The sequence below is a fragment of the Culex pipiens genome, chromosome 3 (assembly GCF_016801865.2).
Source record: "Culex pipiens pallens isolate TS chromosome 3, TS_CPP_V2, whole genome shotgun sequence".
NCBI lineage: Eukaryota > Metazoa > Arthropoda > Insecta > Diptera > Culicidae > Culex > Culex pipiens.
The window spans coordinates 136,772,795-136,787,818 of record NC_068939.1 but is presented as its reverse complement, the minus strand read 5'-3'; the positions used below and the strand labels follow the sequence as shown (position 1 = coordinate 136,787,818).

Here is a 15,024-nt window from a genome sequence, read left to right as displayed (position 1 = left end):
CTATTGTCGTGTGCTGTCATTTCGGATTTTTAGGTTATGTTGCAGTTGAAAAAAACTGTTGTTTTGTTTTTGTTGTTTTTTTTATTCAATCTGTAAAAATTTTACAAAAATATTCACTTGTTCACCTAATTTCACTTGCGAATCGCCGATTCTTCTCCAACTTGGCTTTCTTCGGGATTTGCCTTGACCGCAGCTTCCGGCTTGGATGTTGGTGTTCTTCTGAGGCGGCCGTGGCAGCATCTTGGTCGTGTTGGACTTTTGCTCCTCGACGAGCTGATCGAAACCCGGATGCGACGCCAATCTTGGATCTCCGACGGATTGATGTTTACCGGAGTACGAGACAACGTGGGTTTGTGGAGTATGAGTACGAGAAAACGTGGCTGCTTCCGTAAGTTCTACGAAAGCCACGCGGGACCACACGGGGACGCATGGTTTCCGGCAGGATCAGATTGGAATATGTTTGTTGCCTGAAAAAATACATCATCAGTAAACAATTGGCAAGAATTTATAAATTAAATTCTGATTTCAATAATAATAATAATAAAATTTCAAGACAATAAAATTTCAAATATGTATTTTTGAACTGTAAAAGAAAAACTAAATTTATGAATTCTTGCTTACTTTTACAAAAGGTCCTATGTACATAGGAAACCCATGGCGCATTGGTTGTTTTGAAAAAGTAATCAATTCTAAATGAAAACATCTAAAATAATTTAATACAAAAACGTACAAAACTCAGATTATTGCAAATAGTTTAAAAATCTGAAAATATTTTTTTTTTAATTGTACCAAATTTGAGAATGCTAAAAACATTTAATGATCAAACGTTTACAAATATCAGCATTTTTATATGACCCAATCTCATCAATCAAATCATCATCTCATCCTAAAATTCTAAAATTCTAAAATTCTAAAATTCTAAAATTCTAAAATTCTAAAATTCTAAAATTCTAAAATTCTAAAATTCTAAAATTCTAAAATTCTAAAATTCTAAAATTCTACAATTCTAAAATTCTAAAATTCTAAAATTCTAAAACTCCTAACTCCTGTTTTTTATTAGACCATTTTTTTATTTTTACATTGTAAAATCCTTGAAAATTTTCAAAAATGATAGATTGTAGATTTTTTCAAATGTAAAATTTTGAAATTTAAGAATTTTCAGATTTTTTAAAAGAATTTCTTAATATTAAAAATATTTAAATGAGATTAAAAACTTTAACATTTTTAAAACTTAAAAAATATATTTTGTTTTTTATTTTTATCATTTTTGTACATTGTATTTTTTTCATTTTTCAAATTTTTATAATTTTTAGAATTTGTATTTTTTTATTTAAATTTATGAATTATTTGAATTGTAGTATTTTTAGAATTTACAATTTTTAGAATTTACGAATTCAAAATTCCAACTCGTGCGATTAACGTTTTGGGAATTTAAGAACTTTTTAATGTTAGATTTTTATTATTTATGAATTTAAGAATTTTAGTATTTAAGAATAAGGGATTTTTAGTATTTAATTTTTTGTCAATTTCTTAATTTTCATATTTTAGAATTTCATTTTTTTAATATAAAAGACTTTGAAAATTTTAAGAAATAATAAATTCAAAAAAAAAAATTTAATAAATTTGCACAATATCAAGAAATTAAATAAATTTAGAATTTTCAAATTGTTGCATTCTTAAGTTCTAGAATGCTAGAATTTTAAATAAGGAAAAACAACTTTATAATTTAATTTTACAATTATCAAGTCAAATCAGCGTTGAAGTTTTTTTTAAGCTTTAGTATTTTAGATTTTTTTTATTTCTCTGTTTGAAATTATTGGATTGAAAAGTTAAGAATTTGTGATGTTCTATTCATCCTATTTTTAATTTCGATCGTCCAATCGCCCTTTCAGCACACCTCCTCCATCGTTTCTAAAACATGACTCACCAACCGCTTCCTCGATCGCAAACTGGTTCCTTCCCGTCCCGTCTACTGGAATGGCCCGCCGAGTAAACCATATTTCCCGTCCTCCTCCTCCTCCTCTTCCTCCTATACCGCTACGAAGACCGAAATCTGGAATACAAGACACTTTGATTCGGTCGGTCGCCCACTCCGTCCGGAACTTTCCAGCTGAAAAAGTAGTTCAACCCAAGGGGTTGGAAACTCTTAGAGCTATAATTATTATGTTAACCAGTATATCAAAATATATGTTAGTATACTTATTATTTCCTTTACATATCGCCAGTATACTTACAAATACTGAGAGTATCTTAATATACTAACAGTTTATTGTTTTTCGGTTAGTATACTAACAAGTATACTGGAATATCGTTGAGCATGAGCATGAGCATGAGCATGGTTGACTGCCAATGAGCTGCTACTCCGTTATTGACAGATCAGCTGAAGTTAAACAATGAATCAAAGATGATCAGTGGGAGCCAACCATCCGTTCACTGTTTAACCCCTGAAGACCCCGACTTTATTAGTCAATACCGGCGCCCTCCCAAGAAGCCTGCAGTTCAACAAAAGGGAGGAATGTTAGTCCGATAGTTGAAGTTGCAGACTCATCAAGCACATAGTTTTTCGCTATATACTTGTTGATACCGCTTGAGACCGTTGAATCCACAGCATCTCCTTCAAGCATCACGTGATTATTTTTTTTGGGTTAGTAGGATAAGGTATTGGCTTTTCGATGCCTCCCGAGCTACGATGCTATGGGGAGGACTTTCATAACAAACCCGTCGGCGAGCCTTCCGAGCAACGATGCTATGGGAAGGTCTTTCTAATTAGCACACCAAAACACTCGCGCACAGGTATTTAAATACTGAATAAATGTAATTTTTCATCACGATTACCCAGACGACATTGATGATATAGGAAGGACTTTTTTACAGTCATTTACAGTAATACTTAAACTTATTTTAATGCAACAATTCACACGACGTCGTGCCTCCCGATCAACGATGATGTAGGAAGGACTTGAGCAAGCCAATCAGAATGAAACACGGAATAAAATTCTTTTCTTTCCAAACACAATACCACATAATTGACCGCGCGTCACCACCCAACAAATTGAACTGATTTTCTTCTGCTTGTGGGCAAGCCAACCAGGATGAAACACGAAATAAAATTCTTTTCTTTTCACACACAATGCCACATAATTGACCGCGCGTCACCACCCAACAAATTGAACTGATTTTCTTCTGCTTGTGGGCAAGCCAACCAGGATGAAACACGAAATAAAATTCTTTTCTTTTCACACACAATGCCACATAATTGACCGCGCGTCACCACCCAACAAATTGAACTGATTTTCTTCTGCTTGTGGGCAAGCCAACCAGGATGAAACACGAAATAAAATTCTTTTCTTTTCACACACAATGCCACATAATTGACCGCGCGTCACCACCCAACTAATTGAACTGATTTTCTTCTGCTTGTGGGCAAGCCAACCAGGATGAAATACGAAATAAAATTCTTTTCTTTTCACACACAATGCCACATAATTGACCGCTCGTCGCCACCCAACAAATTGAACTGATTTTCTTCTGCTTGTGGGCAAGCCAACCAGGATGAAACACGAAATAAAATTCTTTTCTTTTCACACACAATGCCACATAATTGACCGCGCGTCACCACCCAACAAATTGAACTCACAAGTATACTGGAATATCGTTAGTATACTAAGTATTCCTAAGTAATATTAGAGTTTCCAGCCCCTTGGTTCAACCTAGAACGCAACTTACCTTTAAACTGTCCAAAATCCTCCCAAAGCCTAAAACCAACAACTCGGTTCGACTCGGTTGCAATCAAGTCCAAACAAGATCAACTGAAGAGAACTGTCAAACTGTTTGCGTCGACGATAATCGACGTCGAATTGAAGGTAAATCGATGGAAAAAACAATGTCGGGCAGGTCGAGTGTTTGTCGTACGTTTGTCTTCCTTTCGACCAATCGATATCGAAACGGTAAAATCAAAACCGTGCGACAACTCGTACGACGTGCGACATTTTTCAAACAGGGTAGGGAAATTTGTTTACTAAAACCAACATGTGGGTGGAGCAGCAGCAAGGACAGCCGAGCTATTTTGTTTCAGGACAAATCGAGAATTCAAAATATAACAGTCAGCACCGAGGTCAGCACTATTGCTGCTAGTGACCGGCGTGACCGGTTGATTGGCTTCGGAAGCCCGGTGAGTGCGATCGGTTCCTCGCATGATCAGGACCAGTCTTCTCCGAGAGGCAGAAACGAACAGCAAGTGTTTTAATTTTCCTCTGCCAACAAAGTGTCCACTGGATAAGACTCTACCGACATGTAAGAAAATGGTTTTTTTACGAGTCAAATTGAATGTTTTCAGAAGAAGGTTCACCTCGCAGGAAGGTGAGGAAATTTTTGGGTGGCAGGAAAATGGTTAAGCCGTTATCAATAACATGTCTGGCGGAGATTCCCGATAGAAGTCAGATAACTTAGCCCTGAAATCATTATCCGATTATGCGTGCGGAAAACCACCCGTCGCGTTCCGTTCCCGATCTTACTCAATGCACTATCGTTAGCATTATTTCGTTTTCGTATAGCATTAGTCTTGATTGCAATGTATACCCGATTTTTCCAAATTCTAACACGAAGTTTGGATCAAGATGCAAAACATCGTTGAACAATTTTTCTCTGCATGTCGTTTCTCATCTTTCACTGTCGACAAACAAAGGCAGAAATATTTTGGCGCGCTAGCTGAAACGTCAGTGTGATATGCGCTCTGACTGTAGCGCCATCCCTTGCTGGTGGACGTTCCGAAAACTTCATATAAATTCAAATCAGCCGTTATATTCCTGATTGATGAACATAAAAAGAGATTTACGTCTGTTTGTCTGTGCTCATAGGTTGTTTGACAACCCAAGTAACCATCCAGCACTTAAACTCAGCCACACTTCGGCATTTAATGCGCTTTAACAGCTGCGAGTAAAAGCTAACCAGTTTTTACGTCAGCACTAACAGCTACTATAGTGCTGAATAATGACCGCAATTGGACTTTACTCGGCTGGTTTAGTGCTGGCCTCGACTGTTTTTGCCCACCCCTGCGGAAAATGTCAAAACAAAAAAAACAGAGAGCAAAACAAAAGTTGCTCTCTCTCTCTGTTGAGTTGAAGACTGCGCGCAATCAAGTAGGCACTGTGTGCCGGCAGCTTGGTTACAATTATTAGTTGAATAAACTTACTACCGATTGGACGTGTTTTATAATCCACTGCATTCTCATTACTCTAACAAGAGGTTATGGGCCCAGACGTGCGCGAAGACTAGCGGAAGATGTCCGATCGGAATTACGGGATCGAACGGCTGGTCGGTCGGGAGAACTGGGCTGACTGGAAGTTTGCGGTCCAAACCCACCTCGAAGTTGAAGACCTGTGGGATGCCGTCGAACCGAAGGTGAAGGCAGATGGAACGGTGGAAGCGGTCGACCCGGCCAAGAGCAAGCTTGCGCGAGGGAAGATCATCCAGTTCCTGGAACCGGTAAACTACTACCACGTTCGCGAAGCGAAGACGGCGCAAGAAGCTTGGAAGAATCTGGTCAACGCGTTCGAGGAGAGCGGACTCACGCGGGAGGTCGGATTGCTGCACAAGCTCATCAGGACCGATCTGGACAGCTGCGGAACGATGGAAATCTACGCGAACCAGATCATCTCGGCGTGCCACCAGCTGAAAAGCATTGGATTCCCGATTCCAGACAGGTTCGTAGGAGCGTTGCTGTTGGCGGGGCTGCCGGACCGGTTCAAGCCCATGGTGATGGCGCTCAAGAACTCCGGAATGGCGATCACGGGGGACTCCGTGAAGACGATTTTGCTGCAGGAGGAGGACGAGCTGTTGCCAGGTGAAAAAACTTTCGTTGCTAAGCGGCGAGTCAACAAGCCAGGTGGTTACCGACGCAACAACCAAACAGCGGGCGGTTTCCATGGCGACGACAAAACAGCGAGCGGCTCTCGTAGCAACCACGATTCGCGAAAAAGTCAGCCGGAGGAACGCGGCCCACGATGCAGGAAGTGCAACAAAATTGGCCACATCGCGAAGCACTGCCCCGAGAAGGATGCCGTGCGCGGTAAGCAAGCGTTGTGCACGGTGCTGTCAACATTCAAGTCGGCCGGGACGGACGACTGGTACCTGGACTCAGGTGCGACACAGCACATGACGCGGAACCTGGAGCTGCTGGAGGACGTGCGGGACAGGAGCGGAACGGTTATAGCTGCCAACAAGGAGTCGATGGAGATCCAGGCATGCGGAACGGCCACGCTCTTCCCGTCGTGTTTCAATGGTGAGGAACCTGTTCCGGTAAGCGATGTGCACTTTGTCCCCGATCTTTCGACAAATTTGCTGTCGATCGCACAAATCGTACGCAAGGGCAACACGGTGCTGTTCAACGCGGACGGCTGCATTATCCGGAACGCTGATGGCGGCGTCGTTGCGACCGGTGTTATCGAAGATGACCTGTTCAAGGTGGACCAGCGCAAGAACAAGGCGCTGGCGTGCTCGCGCGTGGAGACTCTCGAGACTTGGCACAAGCGCCTGGGTCACCTGAACGTGAGCAGCATCAAGAAACTGGCCAACGGTGTAGCCAGCGGTGTGCAGATCAACGGAGACGGCATGGACGATTGCCAGGTTTGCCCGATGGGGAAACAAGCTCGACTACCGTTCAGCAAGAGTGGATCCCGCGCCGAGGAGTTGCTTGAGGTAATTCATTCCGATATTGCTGGCCCGATGGAGCTGCCGTCCGTCGGCGGTTGTCGGTACTACGTTTCGTTTATCGACGACAAGTCCCGACGAGCGTTTGTGTACTTTCTCAAGACCAAGTCGGAGGACGAAGTACTGGCTTGCTTCAAAGAATTCCATGTTCTGGCGGAGCGCCAGACAGGCCGGAAGTTGAAGACGTTGCGTACGGACAACGGCAAAGAGTACGTCAACAAGGGATTCCGGGAGTACTTGAAGCGGATGGGCATCCAACACCAGACCACCAACGACTACACTCCAGAGCAGAACGGGATGGCCGAACGCTTCAACCGGACAGCGATCGAGCGAGGGCGCTGCATGTTGTTCGAGGCCAAGCTACCGAAACCGTTCTGGGCCGAGGCGGTGAATGCTGCAGTTTATCTCATGAACCGATCGCCAACCAGCGGTCACAGTCTCACACCGGTGGAGATGTGGAGCGGAAAGAAACCGGATCTCTCTCACGTTCGCGTGTTCGGAACGAAGGCGATGGTGCAAGTGCCGAAAGTCAAGCGCAAGAAGTGGGATTCGAAGTCGCGTGAGTGTGTGCTGATTGGATTTGAAGAGCACACGAAAGGGTACCGCCTGTACGACCTCGCGAGCAAGACTTTCCTGAAGAGTCGCGAAGTGACTTTCATCAACGAAGGCTTGGGCGAGAAAGCGGCTGTCACGAAGAAGAAACCGGAGGTAATTTCCCTTGACTTCGGTACAACTCCGAAGGTTGATGCCGCGCAGCAGCCTGGACTGGTTCCGCCGGAACCGGATGCCGTTGAGGAGGAGCAGCCTCTCGATGTTGATGATGTCCTCGAAGACGACGGCCACGAAGAGCCTGTGGTGGATGCTGCGGTCCCTGGGCCTAGGACCGATGCTGTGGTCGATGACCAAGTAGCTAGCAGTAGTTCGACCATGACCAACGTGCTCCCTCCGCAAAACATTTCCAAACCACCCGGGTCAGGGGTGTTGGGGCGCAGCGGTCGGGAGCACATCCTTCCAGGCAAGTACAAAGACTTTATCGTTTCTGGCAAAGGTCTACCCGTGTCCACCATTTCTCAGGCACTCGAGGACGATTCGAGCGACTCCAGCGAATACGATGATGCCGACGATGTTGAGTTTGGAGGGCTAGCAGCTCGCCACCGAGATGATCCACTTGCGGAGCCGCGGACCTACGCGGAGGCGATGGCGTCGCCGGACGCGGAGCGCTGGAAGCAAGCGATGGTCGACGAGCTTGAGTCGATCAAGGCCAACGAGACGTGGACTCTCGTCGACCTGCCCCCGGGTCGGAAGGCTGTTGGCTCGAAATGGGTCTACAAAATCAAGCGGGACGCGGATGGTCGCGTGTTGCGGTTCAAGGCACGGTTGGTTGCACAAGGATTCAGCCAACAATACGGGACCGACTACGACGAGGTGTTCGCGCCGGTGGTGCGACAAACGACCTTTCGCGCGCTGATGGCTGTTGCTGCGAAGAAACGCATGACCGTGAAGCAGTACGACATCAAGACCGCCTTCCTGTACGGCGATCTTGAGGAGGAGATTTACATGCGTCAGCCACGCGGATTCAAAGGCGCCAAAGGCAAGGTGTGCAAGCTGAAGAAGAGCCTGTACGGACTGAAGCAGGCGGCGCGGTCCTGGAATCAGAAGCTTCACGATGCCTTGAAGCGGCAAGGATTCGAGCGGTGTGTGGCGGACACGTGCCTGTACCGCAAGCGACGAGCTGGACGTTGGTGCTATGTTCTTGTGTACGTGGACGACTTGATTGTTGCGAGCGAAGATCCGAAGATGATCGAGGCCTTGGCTGGAGCGCTGCAGCAAAACTTCGAGATGAGCGTTCTGGGAGACATCCGGTTCTACCTCGGCATGGAGATCGAGAAGAACGCACAAGGTGATTACTTCCTGAGCCAACGGAAGTACATCGGAGAAGTCGTCGAGTCGAGCGGACTTGCGGACGCGAAGGTGTCCACTGTTCCGCTGGATCCGGGGTACGTCAAGCGCGAGTCGAAGGAGGAGCCTCTTCCGGACAACAAGGAGTACCAGAAGTTGGTTGGGAAGCTGCTGTATATTGCCGTCAACACGAGGCCGGACATCTCGGCGGCGGTGTCCATCTTGAGCCGCAAGACCAGCAGGCCAACGCAGGACGACTGGAACGAGCTGAAGCGGGTCGTGAGGTATCTGAAAGGAACAAAGGATTACCGATTGCGACTGAGCCAGAACGGAACCGACAACGGGATCGTTGGATTTTGCGACGCCGACTGGGCGGAGAACCGAGAGGACAGGAAATCTAACAGCGGGTTCGTGTTCAAGGTCAACGGCGGAACTGTAAGCTGGGCATGCAGGAAGCAGAGCTGTGTCTCGCTTTCAACCGCCGAGGCCGAGTTTGTATCGCTTTCCGAAGCGGTGCAGGAGGCGCTGTGGCTGAAGGTGCTTCTGCGAGAGTTGAACGACGAGCAGCAAGTCGTTATCCAGAAAGACAACCAAAGCTGCCTGAAGATGTTGTCTGCCGAGAAGTTCAGCAACAGGACGAAGCACATTGCCACGCGATTCCACTTCACGAAGGACCAGATCGAGAAGGGGGAGGTAAGCTGCGTTTACTGTCCAACGGAGGACATGGTGGCGGACCTTCTCACGAAGCCACTAGCCAGGATCAGGATGGAGAAGCTTGCTGGGATGATCGGCTTGACCGCAGCAGTCTAGGAGGAGTGTTGAGTTGAAGACTGCGCGCAATCAAGTAGGCACTGTGTGCCGGCAGCTTGGTTACAATTATTAGTTGAATAAACTTACTACCGATTGGACGTGTTTTATAATCCACTGCATTCTCATTACTCTAACAAGACTCTCTCTTCCCCTTGCCTTCCCGAATTCTATTCTATTTTTGGAATGTTTATAACTGCATTACCGACTTGTGATTGTGCTTTGATGATGATGCTCTGCAGAGAAGTATGGAAGTTGACATCGCTGTTGTGGAGATAGTCCTGAGCCCGTGTCCTCACGGCTAAGTGAGTAGCAATTTTCAAGTGCGATTTCAAAGCATGTTGTTGTTTACTGTTTCAGACCAGGCCATTTTGATGTATGCTGTTCTTGATCACATTTAAAAAGTTTTTTTAGTTTTCTTAAAAGCAATTGACATACTTTATTAATTATACATATTTATATTTCATATTATTACATAAAATAAATCACTTTTTACACAAATGCATCCTGCAAGTTTGCTTCAATGTAATCTTCAACTACAAAAATTCCTGCCCCCGGCAAATTCCGTAAGATCAACTGCTTTGTTGATCATGTCGTCTTTGCCGTGCTGCGAGGCCTTCGGTGGCGCATCTGACGTTGTGGGTAACTGCATTCTCTTGCAGGTTCCGGAAATCCCACGGGCCATCGTACACTGAAGATTATCCGGACGGGGCTTGCCAACAAGCAGTTGCTGGAACGGTTGCTTTCTATTCTTCCTCATGGTGACGGTGCAGAGTTTAGAAAATGCTGAAAATGAATAATGCAACTCTTTAAAATAATAATTCATCCAATTATTTCACATACTTACATGAAAAACCAATTAAAAAACTTAACCAAAACGAAAAAAATCGATGCTCATTTCAAACAAGACGACGAGTGAGCGAGAAGTTTGTTTTTTTTTTCTCTCTCTCTCTTTCACTCTTCACTCAAAACCAGAATCGTGTTGCCAGTTTGATAAATAATTTTGAAAGTGTTGCTAGGCGTAGCTCTAAATCAGCATTATAACAGCTATTGACTGTGCTGTTGAGTCAGTGCTGATTTGCATTAACAAATGCTGTTGGGTGGCTAATCAGCAATAGTGGTGCCAATATCCTGCTGATTAATGACTTTAGTTAGTGCTGGATGGTTACTTGGGAATTTATTCTAAAAATCAATCTAACAATTTAAGAATTTAAAAATTTAAGAATTTAAGAATTTAAGAATTTAAGAATTTAAGAATTTAAGAATTTAAGAATTTAAGAATTTAAGAATTTAAGAATTTAAGAATTTAAGAATTTAAGAATTTAAGAATTTAAGAATTTAAGAATTTAAGAATTTAAGAATTTAAGAATTTAAGAATTTAAGAATTTAAGAATTTAAGAATTTAAGAATTTATGAATTTAAGAATTTAAGAATTTAAGAATTTAAGAATTTAAGAATTTAAGAATTTAAGAATTTAAGAATTTAAGAATTTAAGAATTTAAGAATTTAAGAATTTAAGAATTTAAGAATTTAAGAATTTAAGAATTTAAGAATTTAAGAATTTAAGAATTTAAGAATTTAAGAATTTAAGAATTTAAGAATTTAAGAATTTAAGAATTTAAGAATTTAAGAATTTAAGAATTTAAGAATTTAAGAATTTAAGAATTTAAGAATTTAAGAATTTAAGAATTTAAGAATTTAAGAATTTAAGAATTTAAGAATTTAAGAATTTAAGAATTTAAGAATTTAAGAATTTAAGAATTTAAGAATTTAAGAATTTAAGAATTTAAGAATTTAAGAATTTAAGAATTTAAGAATTTAAGAATTTAAGAATTTAAGAATTTAAGAATTTAAGAATTTAAGAATTTAAGAATTTAAGAATTTAAGAATTTAAGAATTTAAGAATTTAAGAATTTAAGAATTTAAGAATTTAAGAATTTAAGAATTTAAGAATTTAAGAATTTAAGAATTTAAGAATTTAAGAATTTAAGAATTTAAGAATTTAAGAATTTAAGAATTTAAGAATTTAAGAATTTAAGAATTTAAGAATTTAAGAATTTAAGAATTTAAGAATTTAAGAATTTAAGAATTTAAGAATTTAAGAATTTAAGAATTTAAGAATTTAAGAATTTAAGAATTTAAGAATTTAAGAATTTAAGAATTTAAGAATTTAAGAATTTAAGAATTTAAGAATTTAAGAATTTAAGAATTTAAGAATTTAAGAAATTAAGAATTTAAGAATTTAAGAATTTAAGAATTTAAGAATTTAAGAATTTAAGAATTTAAGAATTTAAGAATTTAAGAATTTAAGAATTTAAGAATTTAAGAATTTAAGAATTTAAGAATTTAAGAATTTAAGAATTTAAGAATTTAAGAATTTAAGAATTTAAGAATTTAAGAATTTAAGAATTTAAGAATTTAAGAATTTAAGAATTTAAGAATTTGAGAATTTAAGAATTTAAGAATTTAAGAATTTAAGAATTTAAGAATTTCAAAAAATAAATTTATGAATTCAGGTTGTTGTTGTTGTTGTTGTTAATTTATTTATTTCTGGCAGCTTTAACCTTCTTGGTAATTCGTCATCATTCAGGTAATTTGAGTATTTATTTCATTTATTTTGTTTGAGAAAGTATCGAGTGGCTTCCCCTTCGCATTGTTTCAGCAAAATTTGTTTCGTTATCACCTTTTTCTCTTGGCCTTGTTTGCCGTTTGTCAGCTGGTTTTGACAGTTTGCGAGCATAAAAGTATGCTTCCGCAATCCGTTATAAACAAAGCAAAGCAGGCGCGCACGTTATGTTTTGCCGTCGATTTCCAGTTCGGTTGCTTCTCTCTTCGGTTGGCCTAACACGATCCAAGGTAAGTTTTTGCACCAAGATTTTTTTTAAATTTTATTGTACAGTTTCGACATTTAGCGCCACTTTGCCCACGCCCGCTGGTCGGAGTTTATCGCGAAGCGCAGGATGGAAGCGGTGGCGATTGCGCGGCCAGATCCGGTCGTGATGAAAGTCGACACGCCCGAGTTCCGGTCCATCTTCACCAAGGAGCTGGAGGACCTGATCGAGCTGTTCCGGCGGTACGACCACGAGATACGGGTTGCCGGCGGGGCTGTCAGGTACTATGGATGGATTGTCTGGTTTTGAAAATAGTTTTACAACTGGAAATGTATGTTTTAGGGATATCTTGATGGGGTTGTGTCCCAAGGACATCGACATAGCGACAACGGCCACCCCGACGGAGATGAAGGAGATCTTTACCAAGGAAAACATTCGGATGGTGAACATGAACGGGGAAAAGCATGGAACCATAACGCCGCGGATCAATGACCGGGAGAACTTTGAAATCACCACTCTCCGGATAGATGCTGTGACGGACGGGCGGCACGCCGAGGTCATTCACACCAAGGACTGGCTGCTGGACGCGAATCGGCGCGACTTGACCATCAACTCGATGTTTCTGGGCTTCGATGGCAGCGTGTACGATTACTTTTACGGGTACGACGATCTGCAGAAGCGCCGGGTGGCGTTCGTCGGTGACCCAGATCTGCGTATCAAGGAAGATTACCTGCGTATTTTGAGGTATTTCCGGTTCTACGGCCGAATAGCCGAGCGCATCGACAACCACGATGAGGAAACGTTACGAATTATCGCCAAAAACGCTTCTGGACTGGCGAAAATTAGCGGGGAACGAATCTGGCAGGAGTGGAAAAAGATTATGACGGGAAATTTCGGGTGTGACCTCACCGTTAAGATGATCAACAGCGATTTGTCGGCGTCGATTGGTAAGATTCTGAATAAATTCTTCAACACCTCAGTCTAATTCCATTCCATTTTGCAGGTCTTCCTGAGAAACCAAACGTCGAAGAGTTCGTTCGGGTGTTCAAGAACATCGAATCCGTCCAGGGTGGTGACATTCAACCGATCACCCCCTTGTCCGCCCTGCTCCACACGCCGGAAGATGCCATAACGCTAAATTTGCGTTTAAAGTTTACCGTTTTCGAGCGCGAGCTGGCGTACTTTCTGACGCAAAATCGGGACGAGTTCGAGTCGGTCAATGAACTCTTGTAAGGCTTCGACTTTACTTTCCCGCCAAACCCAATCTTACCCCATTCTACTTCCAGACCCTTCCAGCAGCTGTCGCTGCATACGCTGGGCAGTACCAAGCTCAAGAAAGAGTACGTCCTAGAGCTGTTGCGCTACCACGGCAAGCGCGAGCTGTACGGTCAGCTTAAGGAGTGGCAAATTCCGGCCTTCCCCATCAAGGGCACCGTACTGATCGAACACGGTGCCCCCAAAGGACCAAAGTTGGGTCTCGTGATGAACGAGCTGAAGATGGTTTGGGCCGCGAACCAGTTCGACATGAGTGAGCCCGACCTGCTCGGTCATTTGCCGGCGGTGCTCGAAAAGTTGGATTTGGCGCGAAAGAGTTGAATGCTGTAATGTTATTGAGGTTGCGAATAAAGTTGAGCAATGAGCTTAGAAAATTATATTTTTATTTATTTTTAGGCTAAAAAAAGAAAAAAAAAAAGATCGAGATATTATTACAATAACATTGAGATAAAAAGTGTTTTTTTAAGTAGGATTTTCTCAGTTGGCTCAAAATTGGTCCGAAAACTCAAGGGGAAAACATATATTTAAAAAAAACTTCAAATTCAATTCTAGAGAATTTTTTTTGAATGGTCCTAAATGCAAGAGGTGGGTCTGTGTGTGTGATGCCTTGGCACTTTTTTTGTAATGTTGAAACCATTGCGTGTTTTAACATTTCGGACATTCGTAAGGCCATCTTCGCTCAAAAATCTGGATTGTGTTCATATATTTGTAGCACCTCTTTAAAAACAACTCTAGAATTGCAGTTTTCTGCATTGATAAAGATATTTAACTTTTTGTGCTCATTTAAGACTACAGAGCAAACTCGTTAGTTCGAATTTTGCTGCTTCGAGTGTCCGCTAATTCGAAAACTCGCTAGTTCGAACGTATTCGAATTAAAAAGCACTCAACCCTCAAAACCAGTTGTCAAACTGATGTTGACGTTACAGTTATACATGTAGGGATTATGGGTTGCAGGATTGAATATGTAATAAATTTATCATGATTATTTATCATAAGATTGATAAATAAGAGTTTAGAGCGCCACAAATAGTGTGCACCTTCATGAATATTGGCTTGTTAGCTGACAAATTGCGTGCACATTTTTAAAAACAGATTTTGGAAATAAATAAAATAACCCACAACATTTTCTTGCAACCATCATTGTTGACGTTTGAGTGATTTTAAATTCGAATGCAATGGAATAAGCGAGAATTAGAATTAGCGGGTATTCAAAGTAACAAATTCTAATTTATCCAGATTTTTAAGCGAAGATTGCGTTACGAATGGTGCACGCTCGAAATGTCAAAATTGCGCAGTGGTACCAACATTAGAAAAAAGTGGTAGTCATGCCGTGGCACACTTTTTTGTAATGTTGGTACCACTTTCGGGCGTGCATCATTCGTAAAAACATCTTTGCTTAAAAATCTGGATAAATCGAAAGCGAAAATGGCAGCTCAACAATTCTTTGAGATTTCGGTCATTCGATTTTTTTGTATTCTTTAATCTGGCTGAAACTTTTTTGGTG

The 15,024-nt window shown here is 41.8% G+C and overlaps 1 protein-coding gene and 1 long non-coding RNA gene across 2 annotated transcripts; one reads left to right on the top strand and one right to left on the bottom strand.

The window, feature by feature from the left end:
- Positions 1-66: 66 nt before the first annotated feature.
- LOC128093450 (uncharacterized) lies at positions 67-2,292 on the bottom strand. The gene is made up of 2 exons (XR_008212478.1): positions 1,928-2,292; positions 67-467 (listed from the first exon to the last, which is right to left on the bottom strand). It is a non-coding gene; the product is annotated as an uncharacterized LOC128093450 (long non-coding RNA).
- A 9,819-nt stretch (positions 2,293-12,111) lies between these two features.
- LOC120428111 (CCA tRNA nucleotidyltransferase 1, mitochondrial) lies at positions 12,112-13,894 on the top strand. The gene is made up of 5 exons (XM_039593094.1): positions 12,112-12,270; positions 12,327-12,526; positions 12,588-13,192; positions 13,249-13,474; positions 13,532-13,894. The coding sequence occupies exons 1-5, from the start codon at positions 12,208-12,210 to the stop codon at positions 13,839-13,841; spliced, it is 1,404 nt and encodes a 467-aa protein (XP_039449028.1). The 5' UTR covers positions 12,112-12,207; the 3' UTR covers positions 13,842-13,894.
- Positions 13,895-15,024: the final 1,130 nt, after the last annotated feature.

Coding starts and splice junctions, on each gene's coding strand:
- LOC120428111 (XM_039593094.1), top strand. CDS start 12,208: ATGTTTTGCCGTCGATTTCCAGTTCGGTTGCTTCTCTCTTCGGTTGGC. Junction 13,193..13,248: donor CGATTTGTCGGCGTCGATTG/GTAAGATTCTGA, acceptor TCCATTTTGCAG/GTCTTCCTGAGAAACCAAAC. Junction 13,475..13,531: donor GAGTCGGTCAATGAACTCTT/GTAAGGCTTCGA, acceptor TTCTACTTCCAG/ACCCTTCCAGCAGCTGTCGC.